The sequence below is a fragment of the Nerophis lumbriciformis genome, linkage group LG09 (assembly GCF_033978685.3).
Source record: "Nerophis lumbriciformis linkage group LG09, RoL_Nlum_v2.1, whole genome shotgun sequence".
Lineage (NCBI taxonomy): Eukaryota > Metazoa > Chordata > Actinopteri > Syngnathiformes > Syngnathidae > Nerophis > Nerophis lumbriciformis.
Window position 1 is genome coordinate 31,118,015 of NC_084556.2, and position 20,260 is coordinate 31,138,274.

General features: G+C 37.6%; 1 protein-coding gene and 1 long non-coding RNA gene across 5 annotated transcripts in view; one reads left to right on the top strand and one right to left on the bottom strand.

The window, feature by feature from the left end:
* The window catches only part of abr (ABR activator of RhoGEF and GTPase), a 230,510-nt gene that overhangs the window by 59,305 nt on the left and 150,945 nt on the right, over window positions 1-20,260 (bottom strand). For all 4 annotated transcript variants that reach the window (XM_061961987.2, XM_061961988.2, XM_061961989.2 and 1 more), the window contains 3 exons: window positions 15,282-15,356; window positions 5,785-5,882; window positions 5,569-5,700 (listed from right to left, as the gene is read on the bottom strand). In XM_061961987.2, coding sequence (XP_061817971.1) covers window positions 5,569-5,700; window positions 5,785-5,882; window positions 15,282-15,356 — 305 coding nt within the window. The remainder of the gene's footprint in view (window positions 1-5,568; window positions 5,701-5,784; window positions 5,883-15,281; window positions 15,357-20,260) is intronic.
* On the top strand, window positions 91-9,180 carry LOC133607406 (uncharacterized). The gene is made up of 3 exons (XR_009815411.1): window positions 91-270; window positions 6,163-6,200; window positions 9,059-9,180. It is a non-coding gene; the product is annotated as an uncharacterized lncRNA (long non-coding RNA).

The window sequence follows — 20,260 nt, forward strand, 5'->3', positions numbered from 1 at the left end:
ACTGCTTTGATAATGGCTGACATGACCTGACTGACAAGCTGAGAACATCAGCATATGAATGACTTGGTTTCTTTAAAACATTCCCATTTATACGCTCTGCCCAACCTCTCAAGATTCTGGGACATGGCTCTCTCTCTTGCTCTATCTTGCCATCTTCTGTCTCTCAAAGTCAACACGTGATGTATTTATGCTTTTTTTTCCCCCTTCTGTTGGCTTGAAGTGGATGTTCCCAGCAACATTCCTCCCTGTGATTGGCAGCCATACCAAGAGGTGAGAATTACTGTTATGTATGATTAAATATTGAAGCATAATAACCGGCCTCTTTTGAATAGACAAAAAAGGAATAAAATATATTTCCATCTACATCTGACTCAACAGTAACTCAACAATAGCTCAAATTAATTGGAACTAAATGTCTGCCATTCTCATTTGAGCTCATGAGACATTTGTGATTAAGGGCCATATAAGTAAACTTTGATTGATTGATTGATTAATGAATTAGGAGCCAATGCAATTAATACAGAGGAACTAACTAATACATCATTAATCTAAGCAGATTCTTCTATCATTGGAAATACAAGTGGTCCTTGTTTTGCAACATTCTGTATTAAGCCGAATCGTGGTTTTGAACATGCTCCCATAAAAGATTTAAAAATGTGTTCCTCAGTTCCTGTGTTGCTTTTGACTGGCGTTCCTAATATATGGACCATCTATCTCAGCTGCACGGCGTCTACCGTCTCTGCATCCTGGGGTCACGCCAACAATCGCAAAGCGACACCGTGACAGATAGCATCGCTTTATTAGTTAACATTTAGCACTTCATCCTGTTTCCCAAGCATAAGGCAGGCTCTTCCGGTGGCAGTGCGCCCAAGAAAAGGAAGGGAAAATGAACATTGTAAAAAGCTCAGAGAGAATAGAAATAACCCTTACTAAATAATGGCTACAAACTATGTTCTCAACGACCATCATTACGGATGATTATGGTGTCCTTGAGCATGTTAAAAGATCTGCTCCTATGAAAGTGACAGTAATAACCAAGCATAACCAGGGCTTTCACTAAGTTGCATAAACTTTTAGGGTTCCAGGTGATGCTACATTGGGGATGAGCTTATAAAAAATAAAAGGTAAGGGATTATCTTCTCGTTTTTTTTTTTTACGGCGTCATTTAGATATTATACAGTAGTACCTCAATTTACAAGCTTAATTGGTTCTGTGATGGAGTTCTTAACTAAAAACTATGTCTCCCATTAAACTGATTTTAATCCATTTATTTTGTGCTTGCTCCTAACCCCAAAACAGCACTATTTTAAGATGTATTATTACTTTTAAAAAGAAAAACAAATGTTTGGATAAGAATTATGGTATACAAACAATAAAAAATAATGGACCAACAAAGCCTTTTATTAAGTAATGCAATAATATAGGGGATTTACCTTGGAGAGTGGACTTCTACAGTATGTCCTTCCAGCTGCTTCTTTGTCAAACACACCATCAGCAGATTTTAAATATTTTCATGGGTAAATGTACGCCGCTTAGATATTAATTAAAACATTTTGGCTGGTCTTAGACTCATTCTGATTCAGTATGGTGCAGACTAGCAGTGATACGCTGGAATTGCTGCGCCAAGTTGGCGACATGTTTGGTCATGTTTTTGATGATTTATTTTTTTTAATTCAATTAATACAATCTGCTTCGGAAGAAGATGGATGGATGGATGGATGGATGGATGGATGGATGCTTCTTTTTCTCAGCACTGTCCTTTATACTCACTATCTACCCTGTCATGGTGGGAAAACAAGTTATGTCGCTCTCTAGCTATGAGCTAATGCTAGCGAGTAAGACAGGATGCTTAAGGCAGATCTTAAGGGGTTCATTGTGACATTTGCTACACCAATTAATAACTTGTAACTCAAATTTTTGCTTGCAACTTAAAGCATGACAATTAGCTGAGAGACAGCTCTTACTTCAAAACACTCTTATGTTGGGGAATCACTGAATTTATTAATGTTATTATTGTATTGTATGTCTTTTCATGTGTTCTGTATACAATGTGAGTAACTCCAGTGTTAATTTAGGTACGAGTTTTGAAGTAAACTAAAATTCAACTAGTTAAGTTAAAGTTAAAATTTAAGTACCAATGATAGTCACACACACACTAGGTGTGGTGAAATTTGTCCTCTGCATTTGACCCATCCCGTTATTCAACCCCTGGGAGGTGAGGGGAGCAGTGAACAGCAGCGGTGGCCGCGCTCAGGAATCATTTTGGTGATTTAACCCCCAATTCCAACCCTTGATGCTGAGTGCCAAGCAGGTAGGTAATGGGTCCCATTTTTATAGTCTTTGTATTGACTCGGCCGGGGTGTGAACTCACGACCTAACGATCTCAGGGCAGACACTCTAACCACTAGGCCACTGAGCAGGCCTGAACACTTCAGGGCCGCCTGTATCGGAAAGAGAAACTAATATGTTCTAGGGTTAAACTGAAGCTGTCATAAAACGTGTATAAAAGTACCAGGAGAGTGGAAAAACAAGGTGCCTATATATTGAAGCTATTATCATATATATCTGATGTATGACACTGATAGACTTACAAAGTGTGCAAGTAAATAGATATGATCAAAATAGAATCAATCTCACAGAAATTCCCGAGCCATTTTGAGAGATAATGAGCTCGCCAGTCACGTACGTGATCGCGTGACGTAGAGGTAGGAACCACAGATCCCATTATCACCAACAACAACCAGAGCCAGGAACGATTACTTTTGAAAAAGTTATGATCCGGTACCTTATATTTTTTAGCCTGAATATAAGGAGGGTGAGCTACAAGTTTTAGAAGCTCTGCTAAACAGATACAGCTTTAGTGAAACACTAATCATCATGTAGCAGTATTGCTAAATGCTAAACAAGAAATACAAACTACAAACATAACAAAATGATAGCTTATTGTACAATGTCTGCTCTTACTTCGATGACAACTGATAAGATGTCCATATCTTCCCGTTTATATAAAGAATTAATCTTGATGCACACGAAGGGTTAACAAGGAAAACTCTCTCTGTAGACACTGTGTTTGGTCGTGTGTGTTTGTCTCCATCTTGGTGTATAAATTAAATGTCACAGATCAACATCTTCTCGATTTATGGCTAAATCCTCATATTATCCAGATGAGAGACATGATTTATAATGTAGACTAACTTTGACGAGCCGGGACACGATGATGTGGGAGCAGCAGGACATCGCGGCAGGCTCACAGTAAAGCAGCAGAGGCACAGGGCTACTTAGCTGTGTGCTATCAATCTGCTGCTAAAAAATAGTTTGTCTGCGCTAGCGCTTATAATAACAACATCGCTAATATTGGCTTAATATTCAGGTCACAATATGTATATAGAGTATTGGTGGTGGGTTATTTAGAGGGTTTTGTTGGCGAAATAGAGAGCCTCCATTGACTACATTGTTATTAGCGGACTTTTTATGTATTTATTTATTTAAAACTTAGAATGCACACATAGAATGCATATTAATGTCTTATAAAAGGATTGTGAATGATAGTCAGCACATCTCTCTCTAATTTTTGCGTATTTCCAGGATGACCGATCTGATCACATGGTCAGAGTACAGAAGTGTTACTCCGGTGACGTCTCTACGGAAATAGCCGAAGGTATTCGGAACGGCATATTCAAAATGGCTGACTGAATTTGTGGCATTTTATGATGTTTAGATGGTATTTTCACATACTTTGTGGATTTTATATGGTTTAATGTCTACAATGAAACACAATAAAAGTTTTAAATAATATTTACACATAAAGGTATAATGATTGATGATAAATTGAACTGGGAATCTCATGTAAAAAATATACAACTTAAAGTAGCAAGAAACACGTCAATAATGAATAAAGCAAAACATGTTCTAGACAAAAAATCACTTCATATTCTCTACTGCTCGCTAGTGTTACCATATCTGAGTTATTGTGTAGAAATATGGGGAAATACCTACAAAAGTACACTTCATTCACTAACGGTGTTCCAAAAAAGATCAGTTAGAATAACAACACTTAAGACCTTCAGTATATCAGTATGTGGACTTAAATTATGGAATGGATTAAGCAAAGCAATCAAACAATGTACTAATATGATCCACTTCTAGAAACTCTTCAAACTTAAAGTGTTTACAAAGTACAAAGAAGAAGAACCATGATAAACATTCTGAATTTATTTCATCCATTCATTCATTCTCAAAATAATCTTACTCATCTCATCATATGAAATATAACTTACTTTATCAATTATTATTTATTTATTTATTTATTTTTATTGTGATTACTTATGCAGTATATTGTGAATAAATTGAGAACAGGAAGTGAACAAACGTTTTAGCAACTGTTATGTAAAAGAAAAGGGGTAGGATTAAATAAGCTCTGCTTCTTCCTACTTCTTTTCGAACGTGTTGAAAGAGAAACTGGAAATTGTGATGTATCATGTTGTATGCTTGCATGTTCGAAATAAACTCAAACTCAAACTCAATAATAGAAAACTGGGGGAAAAAACGTACTTTTGATGTTTCACTGTAATTTGAAGTAAGTAATTTCCACTGATATTTGTGGGTTATGCTAGCATATACCCGAAGTGAAAGCCTTTATACTGAATGGGTTTAACATAAGCCATACACATTATTAAGAGTGGGTGCAGTACAAATAACTATATAGGGATACGGTAATTTTCTAGATTAAATGAATAATAGAAAAAATATAAACTAGAACTGCTCATAGCTTGTTGGGAGTTTTCCCCCCCTCCCCAAACGGAAATATGATAAATTAAAAGCAGCACTCCCACTTTACATCAGGTTATTTTTAAGTCGGAATCTTTCCCTTTGTAAAGTGTGTGTGGGGGGGGGGGCTGTATGACTTAGTGTTTGCCCCACTTTCAATCCAGTTAGCAGCAACAGTACTTTTCTGAGTTGCAAGTTGTCGCTTATGTCTGCGGCAACAAACATAGCTTGAATAAGTTGAAAGTTTGGACACAAATGTAATATCCAGGTTCATAACGTGTACTTGAGAAAAAGAGAGGCAGTTAAACTGATGATAAGAGCTATTTACACCCAAGGAGGAGACTCTGATTCATGAGGCAAATCTTGATCAAATATGACAGCAACAGCTGCAATTAGCTACGATCGAGAGGAAACTGACAAGAGTCAAGCTTTACTTGACTAACCGCATTTTTTTTTATGACTCCTTTGGAGGTAGCTCTGCAAAGCACAAACGCTTAAAGTCGCATCTTTCTTCCATCAAGTAACCACAGATGCCATAGTGGAGAGTTTACAAGTCTCCGAAAGGGATTTTTATAGGAATATTTCTCACAACAAGACATGGGAAGTCCCATTTGACAAAAGTGGGAAACCAGACTATTACTCTAACTGTAGCAATTAGAAGCCAACCGTTACAAAATCATTATGCTCCGAGGCAAGACAGCTAATCAAAATGAGTCACTCCCCATGACGACGTAGTATAGTACTTATGATATATGATGTAATACTTATAGTACATGTATCTGTATGTTATATATGTTTTACCTGGACCTGCCCTTTGCCCATGATCTTGTCCACGATCTCGTTGTCATCCTTGTTGAGCATGCTCTTATCGTAACACTTTTCGTAGCACAGGATTCTCAAGTACTGGGAACCCTCCAACTCAATCTCAAACTCCTGTTGGACAACACCAGGGAGGTAAATTAAATGTCCTTGTGACAAAACAGTAAAACCACAAGAGTCGTCGTCTTGTTGACTGACCTCGTTCCACTGAGGCTCTGCGGTGTCTCTGAAGACTCGGGTCTTAGCTTTGCTCACGAAGTATCCGTAGGAATCCACTTCTAGGGTACAATATAGATCTGTGAAGAAACACAAAGGGTAAACAAATATGTTCATGTATCTTAAAAATAGTGGAATGGAAGCCATTTATGTCATCAGCCCTAGGATTTGGCTAACTTACTTGGACATAAGTGGTTGTCGATGTAACCGCAAATAGTCATTGCTTGCACATTCCCTTGTGACTTTTGCCAGAGACATAATGGGAAATAATAAGTGATTTTGAACTTATGGCAGGCAGTTGGTTGACATTGCTGTCTTCCATTTGTGCAAAAAGTAAATAGGTGCTTTTTGTTGTTTCAGAAAGGGGGATGAAAGAACGGCTAATGAAGGCTTTGAAAGTAAGTAGCAGTTCCTTTCATGTTGCCCCTCCCACCCTTCTTTTTTTTTTTTTTTTTAATTAATTTTAGCGTAACTGCACATCTGCTTTTGAAAAATAATGCCACTGTTAACACCTCAACATAAATGGAACCATTTTTTTTACAGAAATTACCCCTTTAAGTCAACTACGTACTGTACCGTATTTTTCGGACTATAAGTCGCAGTTTTTTTCATAGTTTGGCCGGGGGTGCGACTTATACTCAGGAGCGACTTATGTGTGAAATTATTAACACATTACCGTAAAATATCAAATAATATTATTTAGCTCATTCACGTAAGAGAATAGACGTATAAGATATCATGGGATTTAGCGATTAGGAGTGACAGATTGTTTGGTAAACGTATAGCATGTTCTATATGTTATAGTTATTTGAATGACTCTTACCATAATATGTTACGTTAACATACCAGGCACGTTCTCAGTTGGTTATTTATGTGTCATATAAGTACACTTATTCAGCCTGTTGTTAACTATTCTTTATTTATTTTAAATTGCCTTTCAAATGTCTATTCTTGGTGTTGGGTTTTATCAAATAAATTTCCCCAAAAAATGCGACTTATACTCCAGTGCGACTTATATATGTTTTTTTTCTTCTTTATTATGCATTTTCGGCCGGTGCGACTTATACTCTGGAGCGACTTATACTCCGAAAAATACGGTATGTCGATAATAATAATAATAATAATAATGGATTTTTAGTACTAAAAAGCAGTGGTGTGTCCAGACTTTTTTTTCCAGGGGTGGCACCTTGTAATGCAGGGGTGGCACCCATAAAACAGTGAGTCTACCCTAGGGGCAGCTGTACCGACTACAGTAGCTTACCACCACCAAATATGGACTGAATATTTCTGTTAAGACAATTGCTGAAATTAAATAATACTGCAGCTGTTGAGAATCGAACCCACATCATGTGGCATAAAAGGCAAGTGCGTAGACCAAAACCAATTTATATATATACAGGTAAAAGCCAGTAAATTAGAATATTTTGAAAAACTTGATTTATTTCAGTAATTGCATTCAAAAGGTGTAACTTGTACATTATATTTATTCATTGCACACAGACTGATGCATTCAAATGTTTATTTCATTTAATTTTGATGATTTGAAGTGGCAACAAATGAAAATCCAAAATTCCGTGTGTCACAAAATTAGAATATTACTTAAGGCTAATACAAAAAAGGGATTTTTAGAAATGTTGGCCAACTGAAAAGTATGAAAATGAAAAATATGAGCATGTACAATACTCAATACTTGGTTGGAGCTCCTTTTGCCTCAATTACTGCGTTAATGCGGCGTGGCATGGAGTCGATGAGTTTCTGGCACTGCTCAGGTGTTATGAGAGCCCAGGTTGCTCTGATAGTGGCCTTCAACTCTTCTGCGTTTTTGGGTCTGGCCTTCTGCATCTTCCTTTTCACAATACCCCACAGATTTTCTATGGGGCTAAGGTCAGGGGAGTTGGCGGGCCAATTTAGAACAGAAATACCATGGTCCGTAAACCAGGCACGGGTAGATTTTGCGCTGTGTGCAGGCGCCAAGTCCTGTTGGAACTTGAAATCTCCATCTCCATAGAGCAGGTCAGCAGCAGGAAGCATGAAGTGCTCTAAAACTTGCTGGTAGACGGCTGCGTTGACCCTGGATCTCAGGAAACAGAGTGGACCGACACCAGCAGATGACATGGCACCCCAAACCATCAATGATGGTGGAAACTTTACACTAGACTTCAGGCAACGTGGATCCTGTGCCTCTCCTGTCTTCCTCCAGACTCTGGGACCTCGATTTACAAAGGAAATGCAAAATTTGCTTTCGTCAGAAAACATGACTTTGGACCACTCAGCAGCAGTCCAGCTCTTTTTTTCCTTAGCCCAGGTGAGACGCTTTTCGCGCTGTTTCTTGGTCAACAGTGGCTTGACACGAGGTATGCGGCAGTTGAAACCCATGTCTTTCAAGTGTCTCTTGGTGGTGGATCTTGAAGCACTGACTCCAGCAGCTGTCCACTCCTTCTGAATCTCCCCCACATTTTTGAATGTTTTTTTTTTTCACAATCTTGACCAGGGCGTGGTGATCCCTATCGCTTGTACACTTTTTCTGACCACAGTTTTTCCTTCCCTTTGCCTCTCCATTAATGTGTTTGGACACAAAGCTCTGAGAACAGCCAGCCTCTTCAGCAATAACCTTTTGTGTCTTTCCCTCCTTGTGCAATGTGTCGATGGTTGCCTTTTGGACAGCTGTCAAATCTGAAGTCTTTCCCATGTTTGTGTAGGCTTCAGAACTGGACTGAGAGACCATTTAAAGCCCTTTGCAGGTGTTTTGAGTTAATCAGCTGATTAGTTTGTGGCACCAGGTGTCTTCAAAATTTAACCCTTACACAATATTCTAATTTTGTGACACACGGAATTTTGGATTTTCATTTGTTGCCACTTCAAATCATCAAAATTAAATGAAATAAACATTTGAATGCATCAGTCTGTGTGCAATGAATAAATATAATGTACAAGTTACACCTTTTGAATGCAATTACTGAAATAAATCAAGTTTTTCAAAATATTCTAATTTACTGGCTTTTACCTGTATATATATATATATATATATATATATATATATATATATATATATATATATACACATACATACATACACATATATTGTTTTATTGTTATATTTATACTGCTCACAGAGCGGTAAACAGCTTGGATTAAATTTGCCGTCAAATGTTTTTTTCTCTTTTTTTTTTCTTTTTGCCGTCAAATGTAATATCATGCACGGTTATTCTTTTATTCATATGGCATTTTAAAATGTATATTTTTATTCTCTATTCAGATTCCAAACAGACCGGAACTATCAAAAGTGGACTGAAAGACGTCAATCTCCAGTCAGTGTACATACTCATACAGCGACAGTCTGTCTGCTGGGATGGGGTCCCTTCTTGGCTCCTACGCAGAGCAATTATGTTGGTTAATGTGTTTCTTTAAACGCTGTTGTAGCACTTCTTGTAGACCACACTGCTGCCTGTCTGAAAACTGTCTATCGTACGTCGACCTGCTCCCTCGGGTTAGCCTCCATCTGACAGTATGACGGATGGATGGACGGACGTATGGCTCGACCTTTCACCAGGAGAGACGTTGAAATTGAGCGTGTGTATGCATGGGTGTGTGTCTACATATAAACACACCTCAAGCCTGCCAGAGAATGTTTATTGAGCAAAAATCAGAAGGAAATAAATCTTCCCAGGCGGATGTTGGCCTGGTGGAAGGTATGAGAAACAATAACTACTGTATATATTAACTACACCAGCTATGTGATCAAAGTGCACACAATAACACGACTCTACAGTACAGTATAATGAACATCATTCCAGTTGGTCTTATTCATTCTTTGTTTGTTTTCTCAGCATGCTGAAAGGCTTGGGCATAATTACTCCCAGAGAAGGGGATATTAGTGGTGGCGATACGAGGGAATTTCAGTGGAGGGGGCCATGTGGGAGATACTTAATAAACCGCGTTGTTGTCGAGCTGTTATGTGATTCGATACAGAGACGTGACTCATGCTCATTGCTGCCTTTCACCTCTTGGAGGACTATTAAAAAACTGCTTTAGGAACAGTTAAAAATTTAGTTAAAAAGTGAGTTGTCAACATTTCTGTGAGAGTTTTTACCTAATCAGTGGCCTAGTGGTTAGAGTGTCCGCCCTGAGATCGGTAGGTTGTGAGTTCAAACCCCGGCCGAGTCATACCAAAGACTATAAAAATGGGACCCATTACCTCCCTGCTTGGCACTCAGCATCAAGGGTTGGAATTGGGGGTTAAATCACCAAAATGATTCCCGGGCGCGGCCACCGCTGCTGCCCACTGCTCCCCTCACCTCCCAGGGGGTGATCAAGGGTGATGGGTCAAATGCAGAGAATAATCTCGCCACACCTAGTGTGTGTGTGACAATCATTGGTACTTTAACTTTAACTTTAACTTTTTTTCCAACACCTGAAAAGGGTTTGGGTGTCCAGACCTAAAACTCAAACAAGGCTTGGGAGGTGGAGAAGTAGGACGGACTAAAAGTGTCCTGGAACGCCATGAATTTTTATTTCCCTGGCCGGTCACCATCAGGGTGACTAGGAGGGGGATGAATCGGCCTGCACTGTGCATGGGGTCTCTGAACCCTTAATGCAAGGGTTAATGGATGCCATCCTCTTCCACCTCACTTGACTTAGAGCTGTGGCCTGGTTGGGTGTTCTAATAAAGGATGCTAATCTTTGCCTGGGGTTGTGTTGAAAGCGAGGTCAAACGAAGGCCTCACAGAATCAGTTATCAAGTGAGAGCCAGTTAACCTAATCAGTATCCTCTAAGCTGGAAGACAAGGTACTATAGTCACACTATGGCTGCTGTGTTGGCCTGAATGGAGAACATTATTTAAGAGAGGACAAAACAGGTATATGGATCCATATAACTGAATTGTTACACTAATAAAAGCATAACAAACTGATTAGCAATCTAAAAATTAAAACGTTATGGCATGAATGGGTGATATGGCCTAAAATCTATATTGCGATATACATTGCAGCCTAATGCGATGATATATATCACGATATATAATTTGGTATATATGATAATAAAACCGTTTTGAAAAGGGTTACTAATTTAGTTGCTGACTTATGCGGTAACATATTACGCCATTTCTGGTTGTATTATTTATTTAAAACTATTGTTTCTCTACTTTCTAACTTACGGTTTATATGTGGTTACTTTCTATTGTAACATGGTTTTACGTACACTTCTGCTCAAATGTAATTCATCTGTTGTTTGGATACTTTACAAATACTACAAATTTGGGTATCGATCCAATACCAAGTAGTTACAGGCGCAGTATGTGTCATATTAATGCTGATACTGATACTTCAAATTTTCAAGATCATTGAATGATTAAATTTTTGATCATAATCATAACCACACAAAAACACAGGATGGCGGTGTAACAATATCAATTAAATATTTGATTTATATCCTACTATTAGCTTCGATTTTAATCCTTTGGTTTGTGTCCCGGGACTTGTTTTCTGAGTTTGTCATACTATTATTGTATATTGTATCATTAAGTGATGCTGCATCTAAACGTACTGAAACGTACAAGTGCACAGATCTCCCCAGTACAACAAAGCAAACCACACTTAAAGACCAGTGAACCTTAAGCAAATGTTATGCATACTTTTGTTTGGTTTAATTTTGTGTCCAAAAAGTCCAGGAAAAAACAAACTGCCGGCCGAAAATAGCCCCTGAGCCGCACTTTAGACAGTGCTTCTTTTAAAGCCCGTTGTTGAGTGCATAAGGTGACGTTGGCCCAGTGAGCAACCACAACATTTAGGTATTTTGCCTGTTAGCTTCCTTAGTCGCAAGTGAACAATATTAATTATTAGGGACGGGCATCTCTGGTTTTTACCAGATATGATATATATCTCGAATCATCAGCAAAAAGTCGATACAATTAAGATACCTCTTCTTCATTTAGCCATTTGATTAGATACAATTAACATCCTGATCAGATGTATCATGATTAAAATAGGCCTAGTCGACGCGAATTCCATATTGTCGTTTCAGATTAGTTATATGGTCAGTTGGGCTTCCAAGTATATCTGACAGCAGCAACATTTCGCAAATAAAGAGTTTTATCATGATGCCAGTTGCTCTTGTAAAACCCAAACTGCCAAACTTTACATTTGAAGTGTGGAGGTGAATGTAAATTAGCTCAGCTATGCTTGCCTCGTTGTTATCTGCATATTTTCTTGGCATGCAAAACTTTCTCTTAGTGTGCAATATGGGTGTTAAGATAGTGTTTTTGTTTTATTATTTATACATTGTGGAATATGGTGCAATATGTACTGTATATATGTGCATGGTGGTGGTGTTCTTATTATTTATTATTCATTTTCAATCAATCAATCAATCAATGTTTATTTATATAGCCCTAAATCACAAGTGTCTCAAAGGGCTGCACAAGCCACAACGACATCCTCGGCTCAGATTTTCAGTTTTCATGATTAGGTTTTACTAAAATTTGCACTGGAACCACAGAATTTCCCCATTGTGGGATAAAATAAAGTCTATCCTATCCTATTCTATCCTTATCCACAATTCTTGTTGCGTCAACTAAAAGGAGGTTATATAAAATTAAATTTTGGTAATTGTTTGTATGATTTTTTTAGGTAAGATCAAATGCAGCTCAAACTTTCCCCCTAGAGCACAACGATTTAAAGCTGCTTTATCGATGCATTCGTATATCATATGTGCATGTCTGTGGTTTGATGCAAACCTGATAATCTTTTACAGTAATTAAAGAAGGATCGGGAGCGTTTTTGAAGCTTGAAGTAATCGATGTGTTTTGTTTTTTTAAATGTTGATCAAAAATCAGAGGGGAAGGCGTTCTCAAAGGTAGACGTTACGACCTCTGAACGATTCATACACAAACAAGGGACATAATGTAAAAATGAAGACCAATCACAGCCAAACGGCATACAGAAGGATTTGGAGGGGGAGGAACGAGACGGTGTAGGGTACACTAACACCTGTACACAGGAGCAGAATCTAAGCTTCAGATACTGAACTCATAATTAAAACCGGCTAAATGTAACAAAATGCAACCATGGAAACCTAAAAAAAAACGTATTCTAGGGTGAAAATGCATATCTGTTGGCAGGTTTCACTCTGATTTTCATTGTTCCCCTTGTTTCAATTAGTACTAAAGTACTTTTATACAACAAAATCAACTATATGACAAACTTCACTTTACTAGGTCATGTTTTGTGTTTTTAGATTTAAATCCTTCCCTTCCTGTTTCTGTGACCTAGTTTGAATACTCTGCCCTGGGCGGAATTGAAAGCTTATTCCCACGGGAAAAATGCATTACGGCGGTAAGATGCAAAATTTCAAAACATGCAAGAAAATACAGAAGGCAAAACTACCAGTGAGATAATTTCTACACAACAATCAGAACTCATGAAAAAACTAAACTAAAACATTAATTACAATGTGCATTGACTCCAGCCACACACATCAATAAATTATTGTTGTCTGCCTGCTCCAGGGAGTGTTTTTTAACAATAGAAATGTCTTAGTAGTACAGAAAATGGAGATGTCAACAAAAACCACAGGAGATTAAAAAACACTAACACACTTCTCACAATCCACATAAAATGACAAACAAGATCGCATCATTAAAACATGTCTGTAATTAGTGGTATTGAGGTTGTTACACAGGCATAAGTACTATCCTGTCTGAATACGCAATTTTCTTTCCTAAATAACCAAATTCTGCCAATACTGATTTTACATCTACTTTTGTAAACATAAAACATGCTACACGTGTAGAACATGTAGAATCACTGTGGGAAAAGTCTCTAACCAGCAGACCGCCAGCTGATTTTGAGTAGCTTGCCAAAGGGTCAAATATTTAAACTTCCAGTATTTTTATAACTATTACCTTTTGACATGATGCCGCTATTAAATGACAAATTACCAACGACAATAACCTAATAACCACAATATTTGAGTGGAGATATACTTCCTCATAAAGGACAATTTAAATATTGCCAGTCATTATAATGCCAAAACCCACCTTTTTAAACTGCCTTTTACTTTTTAACAATTCCATCCATCCATCCATTTTCTACCGCTTCTTCCCTTTGGGGTCGCGGGGGGCGCTGGAGCCTATCTCAGCTACAATCGGGCGGAAGGCGGGGTACACCCTGGACAAGTCGCCACCTCATCGCAGGGCCAACACAGATAGACAGACAACATTCACACTCACATCCACACACTAGGGCCATTTTAGTGTTGCCAATCAACTTATCCCCAGGTGCATGTCTTTGGAAGTGGGAGGAAGCCGGAGTACCAATTGTTGTTACAATTTTAAAGTTAATGACTGACATTTTCTGTGTTTATTGGTTTTTATACGTGTATTTCTTTTTCTTAAGTGTCTGAGTTTTTAGAAAAGGGGTTTTAAATATTTGTTAAGTGTCTGAGTTTTTAGAAAAGCGGTTTTAAATCAAATGTATTATCATCATTATTATTGTTATCATAAAACGCTAAATTCTTTCTTTTTGTCACAGCAGCTCAAATAGTGATAAAATAAATCCTGCACGAGTAATAAATTCATACTGAAATATAAGGTGTTTAATACAAAACGTGACTCGTGGCTACCAACATGTTTATCCTCTAGCAAAACAATGGTTTGGGGTGAGATAGCTATGAAAATAAACACTACAATGAATTAGTAACTCTTGGACATTTCTATTTTGTAAAAATAGCTTTGAGAAGAAAAAAGGTTGTAGACCCCTGCACTATAGGATACAACATGGACACATTCCCTCCTTTGTAACCCTCTCATCTTTAACTTCTAGAGGGGTCTAACAGGCCTTCTGAGGACACCAAGCTTCAATCCATTACCCGGAAGATTCTAGCAGGCGGCTTTCATTTACTCGCAGCTGTCATGGTAACCAAGGAAATCATTTTTCTCTGTCTAGTGTCTAGATATTTGATATTTAAACTGTGTATGCATATGTATGTGCGTGTGTGTGTCTGTGTGACTGGGTACAATGTGTGCTCTAATGCCAGCTGTCCATTCTTGGCACATCTGAAATAGTTTTTCTGAGGTCCTGCAAATATTCCAGACACTAAATGATGCGCACACTCATACAAACACACACACAGTGCAAAGACAACATGGTGCAAAATAAAACTAGAAATGAAGAGATTAAGATTTAAAAAAAAAAAAAAAAAGTTATTATGCTTAAAGGGTTTACTGATCGGATTGTCAAAACAACATTTCCATTGAGCCAGCCACTACTTAGCCTCAGAGTCTCTCTGTCTTTGCACTTTCCTGCATCGCGATGTGTCCCTTGCATGATAGGGCACTATACACGCACGATGCAAGTGATTGATTTGAGTCATGTGTGTCTGTGCCCGCTCCACAGTAGCTGTGTGTGTATGAAGTATGCACAGCTGGAGCATGTAGACAAGTGTGGAAAAAGGGAAAAAAAAGATGTGTTGCTGGCGGGCTTACTGGCTGACTCCTTGAATCCTTTGGCGGAATGGACGATCACATGGAGAAAACCATACAAGCCTGGGGTCTCTTCATCTAGAAAGGACAGAAAGTCAATATAGAATTATGAAATTGGAAGTGTGGATTATACAGACATTACACTCCCTTGCTCTCATTTTTTGCCAATCTTCAACCAGTTTTTTATTTAATGTAACCTTTGTTACATTTTTGTATATTTCTTTATTACACACACGTGTTATTGTAAGTTTGTGTGTGAATAATATTGTGTGGCCCACTGACAAGACATGTGACACACTGCTTTCACAAGAAGTGGGTTCAAATGTTGAGTTTATGTTAGGTGGCAACTGTGCTGCGTCAAAGACAAAATGTAATTGTTTCTATTAAATCAATGGTGTCGCTGAAAAATATTAAAAAGTTAAAGGATGCGGCTAGGGGGCTATTTTGATACACTTTTATTTGCGTTAACAGGCTGAAACCATTCATACTGTACATTACTCACAAAAAGTTAAGGATATTTGGCTTTCGGGTGAAATTTATTTTTGAATTGCACCCCCAACTGTATTATGCTTCAGTACTTTTTGCACTTGCCGCCATTTTTTGAAATTGTTTGAGCTTTTGTTTTCTATTGTCATCAAACGGGTGCTCATATTAAGGGGTTTTGTTTTGCCGAACCGTTCGCATAATTAAGAGGGTGGGCTAGAGTTACCTCAAATATAAAAATACCTTTCATTTTAACATGACTTCTTGTTTGTTGTGAATATGGGAGCCAGAGTACACAACATTAGTCAGCTAATGCTGGATTTTTTCTGTCTAATTATGCAAAAATATTTTGCGCTATCGACCACTATGTCCATCAAACAATGTAGTTAATGAGTATTATTAAAAGTGAAATTCATTCACACCAGATTAATCACGAGTGATGTGGATTAATCAGGATTACATTTTTATTCTGTATTTTTGGTGTTTCATTTTGCATGAACAAAAAGGCCTACTGTGTTTATTAAAAACCTTCAACATCATGTCTGTTTTTCTAAACAAACATTTATCCACATTTATGCGAACTGTTTACATCTTTTGTGTAACTAATATGCTATTTTAAAATAGAAGTGCAGTGGTTCATAAACTTTTTGAACTCGGGGCCCAACTTTTCCATTACAGAGGGGCCTGTGGCCCACTCAAATATTAACACTGAATTAGGAATCTTACTTGTGATTTGTATCGTATTTAATAATTATATCTAACCTACTTACAATTTAATGAGGATAAAAAATTATTAAATTATATGAAACTATGTGTTAATAACAAAGGTTATTATCAAGGCTTAGGTCAGGCTGATTACATACAAAAATAAATACTAATCAAATATACTGCAAAACTGATACAAAATAAATGTTAATACAATTACACAGTGCTAAAATAAATACATTCTAACTGGGGATCTATAAATAATAAAAAATACAAATAATAATATGTTTCTTAAATAAACTAGGATCAAAGTGAAAATTCAAATACAGCTTCACCACTTAAGCCATAATTTTTGCGCTTTAAGAAACTTCTCGATGACTTTAGCTCCAGACTTCTGCTGTTTATTTGATATTTTCATTACTGCCACAAGTGGTGGAAAAGTGTATTACAACTGAATACTGCTGCGGCTCATATGTACCACAGCTGAGAAACAGACCTTTTCTACAGAGTGTGTGGAGAGGGCAAATGTGCTGTTGAGCATCCATATTACTTATTTGCTGTGCATGCACAAGGATAAGTTGGACAAAATGCAAGAAAAAAGCATCCTGTATCTGCTATAAGTGACAAATCGAATTAATAACAATATTAATGTTACAACTCAACATTTTTTTAAATTATGTGCCATTATCCAATTATAAAGGAGTACTTTGGAAACCCCAGTATTAAACCATTAGACTACTTGGAAATTAAATAAGAGAAAAACCTTCACTAAGAAGGTTCCAATTGCAGCAGTTAAGTAAAAGAGTCAGAGGTCCATTAAGGACTTGAAGTGGGTCTCTGCGATGTCATCCATCCGGTTAATTATGAGAACATTCCTTTGCCAGTTGGTCCCAATTTGAACCCGTACTTAATAGTTTGCTGCTTCACAGTCAAATGACACAGGAGCTGTATCGCTCATGTGTAGTTTTTTCTGAAAGTGATACAGACATCGAGGTATCGAGGGACACAGTATCACTTTTTGTGCTTCATATTGCATCGATGCTTCAGTATTGTTTGACCGTTCACTAGCAACAAACTATCAATTAACAAAAGCAAAGTAATAGTGCATTGCGCTCCAGTCATGTGGTCATTAAACCTAAAAAAATCAAACAAATCTGATTTTTAAATACCATTTAATAATAACTACCGATAATGTTAAACTACCGGTTCTTATTCAGAACCGGTTCCTAGTGTATCAATTCCTTGGAATCGCTTGCCATTTTGTCTAGCGGTTGTCTTAAAGGGGAACTGCACTTTTTTTTAAATTTTGCATATCTTTCACAATCATTATGAGAGACAAGAACACACAAGTCTTTTTTGGGGGGTTTTAAAGATGATAAAAAACACTTGGAAGATGCGGCTAATGGGAGTCACCGTTGTAGCCTTCAAAGCCCTTTAAGACAACTTCAAAACCCTCCATCAACATTTTGTTGTATACACACGGCAAGTCTATATATAATGTAGCAACAGACACGTTTCTAACAATATGTAATATGTTCAATATTTACCGTATTTTGATAATCTTAATCATCATCATTGATTTCCGTTTCCATAGCAGCGCACGTCCGACTTCTGGCAACTAATGTGTGTTCCTTCCTCCGGAAACAGAATACTTGTGTGCGTTCTAATCACGGCAGACTGGGCAACAAACAACAAAGACGACTATTTTTGGACAAATGAGGATTCACAACCTTATCCTTTTGAACCAGAATGAAAGGAGGGTGAACTGCTGCTTATAGAAGCAAGCATGAAGAAGAGGGTGAGACGTTGGAGCAGACGGAAGCCGAGAGAGGGAGGTCAGCGTGACTCGAAGCTGCAAATGTGGAATTTTGAGACAAGCTATTTCGACATAAATGACGTGCTTACCCCAAATAGACCAGAAAAAACGTTCCCGGACAGTTGGACCAAACAGACAGCTGTCCCATCAAGTGAGTCCACTTTATACTGATCATGATACACGCAACACGTCAAACGTGTATCATGACAGACAGCATACGCGGTCTGACTAGCTGTGTACAAACTAAACATGAAATTTGGGCTAATACCTTACAGATACTGTAATATGATTGTTCATGTTTTACATTCAGTACAGATTGGTGTCCTATTGCATTGTGTTGTGCATTACAAACGTGTTGTTGTAGAAGCTAGCTTATCTCTTGCTGTAGTTAGTTTTCACGGCTAATACCGAGGCACGCCGACGTGCTAGTACGCTAGAAAAAGAGTTCTTCAGCGTTCGCTCTTACAATAACAATGTCGCTACAGCTTATTATACAGGTTACGGAATGTAAATTAAAGTCATTTAGAGGTAGAATTGATTGCGCCCATTAGCTGCATTGAACGAGCCGACTTTTATATATTAGAATGTAAAAAAAACAAAATAATGATTGTGAACGATAGGCAAAATTCCAAAGAAAGTGCAGTTCCCCTTTAACAGTTCTTTTTTGGTGGAGATGACCTTATTACGCAACGTGCGTAGTGACGTCAGATCGCCAAATGGCGGTGACCGTTCGAATAGACACTAACATCTTACAAGAAAAGTAATTAGAAAAAAAATTATATGGCTGCTTTTTCATCAAGAGGAGGGCATATGAGCAATGTGCTGAAACATTTGAACATACAGCATGAAAGAATTATAAATGAAAGTCGCATTTTTGAACCGCGCCAATTTCATCCCAGCAACAGTAACGCGGGCGCATTATCTGAATACAGCAGGTACTAACTTACAACGCCTATCATGTTGGCGCTATTATTTGACTGGCTCCGAGACGGGCAGTACTCGGCCCAGTTCACGTCTGCCGCTAGACAAATGCCACCGAGGAGCGACTAAGTTTGTGGTCAAAAGCTTGCAATTTTTGCTACAGTGACACTCCTAATTTTCGGGAGGTGAATGTTTAATTGTAGTCAGAAAAAAGTACAATTTTTCCTCCCAGCAGATTTTTTCCCAGTCATTATATTATACAGATGACACTCTAAAAATGTCAATATCCTGTACAAGTCCATTCATATCAGCAATTAACTTCAAATATGAAACCATCCATCCATCCATTTTCTACCGCTTGTCCCTTTTTGGGGTGGCGGGGGTGCTGAAGCCTATCTCAGCTGCATTCGGGTGGAAGGCGGGGTACACCCTGGACAAGTCGCAAATATGAAACTAATAAGTTATATTAACTTATTACATGCAAAGTGAGATATGTCAAGATTTTTTTATTATCATTTTGATGATCATGGCTTACACTTTTTAAAACCCCACATTTTCCTGAGATTTTCAATTCAAGGTTTTCATAAACTGTAATCCATAACCATCAAACTCATAACCAATAAAGGCTTGACATATTTCACTTTGCATGTAATAAGTAAATATCACATTTTACTAAATGTTACATTCTTGCGTAATCCCACATGATTCATTTTGTTAAATTCTACGGAAGAATATTTATTTATTACATACTTTTTTTTTTTTTAAGTACCTTTTTTTCTTCTATTCTATGTATGTGACCACCTGTAGGCTTTGTAAGGTCATGTTACCTCTAAACTAAACCAAATTGAGGCTATTCCATCTTTTTTTCCCTTTCTTTCCAAATAGGAAATGAATAAGGAACCGAACCGTTCGAAACAATCGCAAGTGGAATCGAAACCGTAAAAATCTTATTAATTCCCATTCCGACATGCAACATTAGATTACTGTACTGCAGTCTACCTAGTTAGCATATGTATACAACATTACTAGAATTTCTTTCCACGTTGTCTTTATTTAC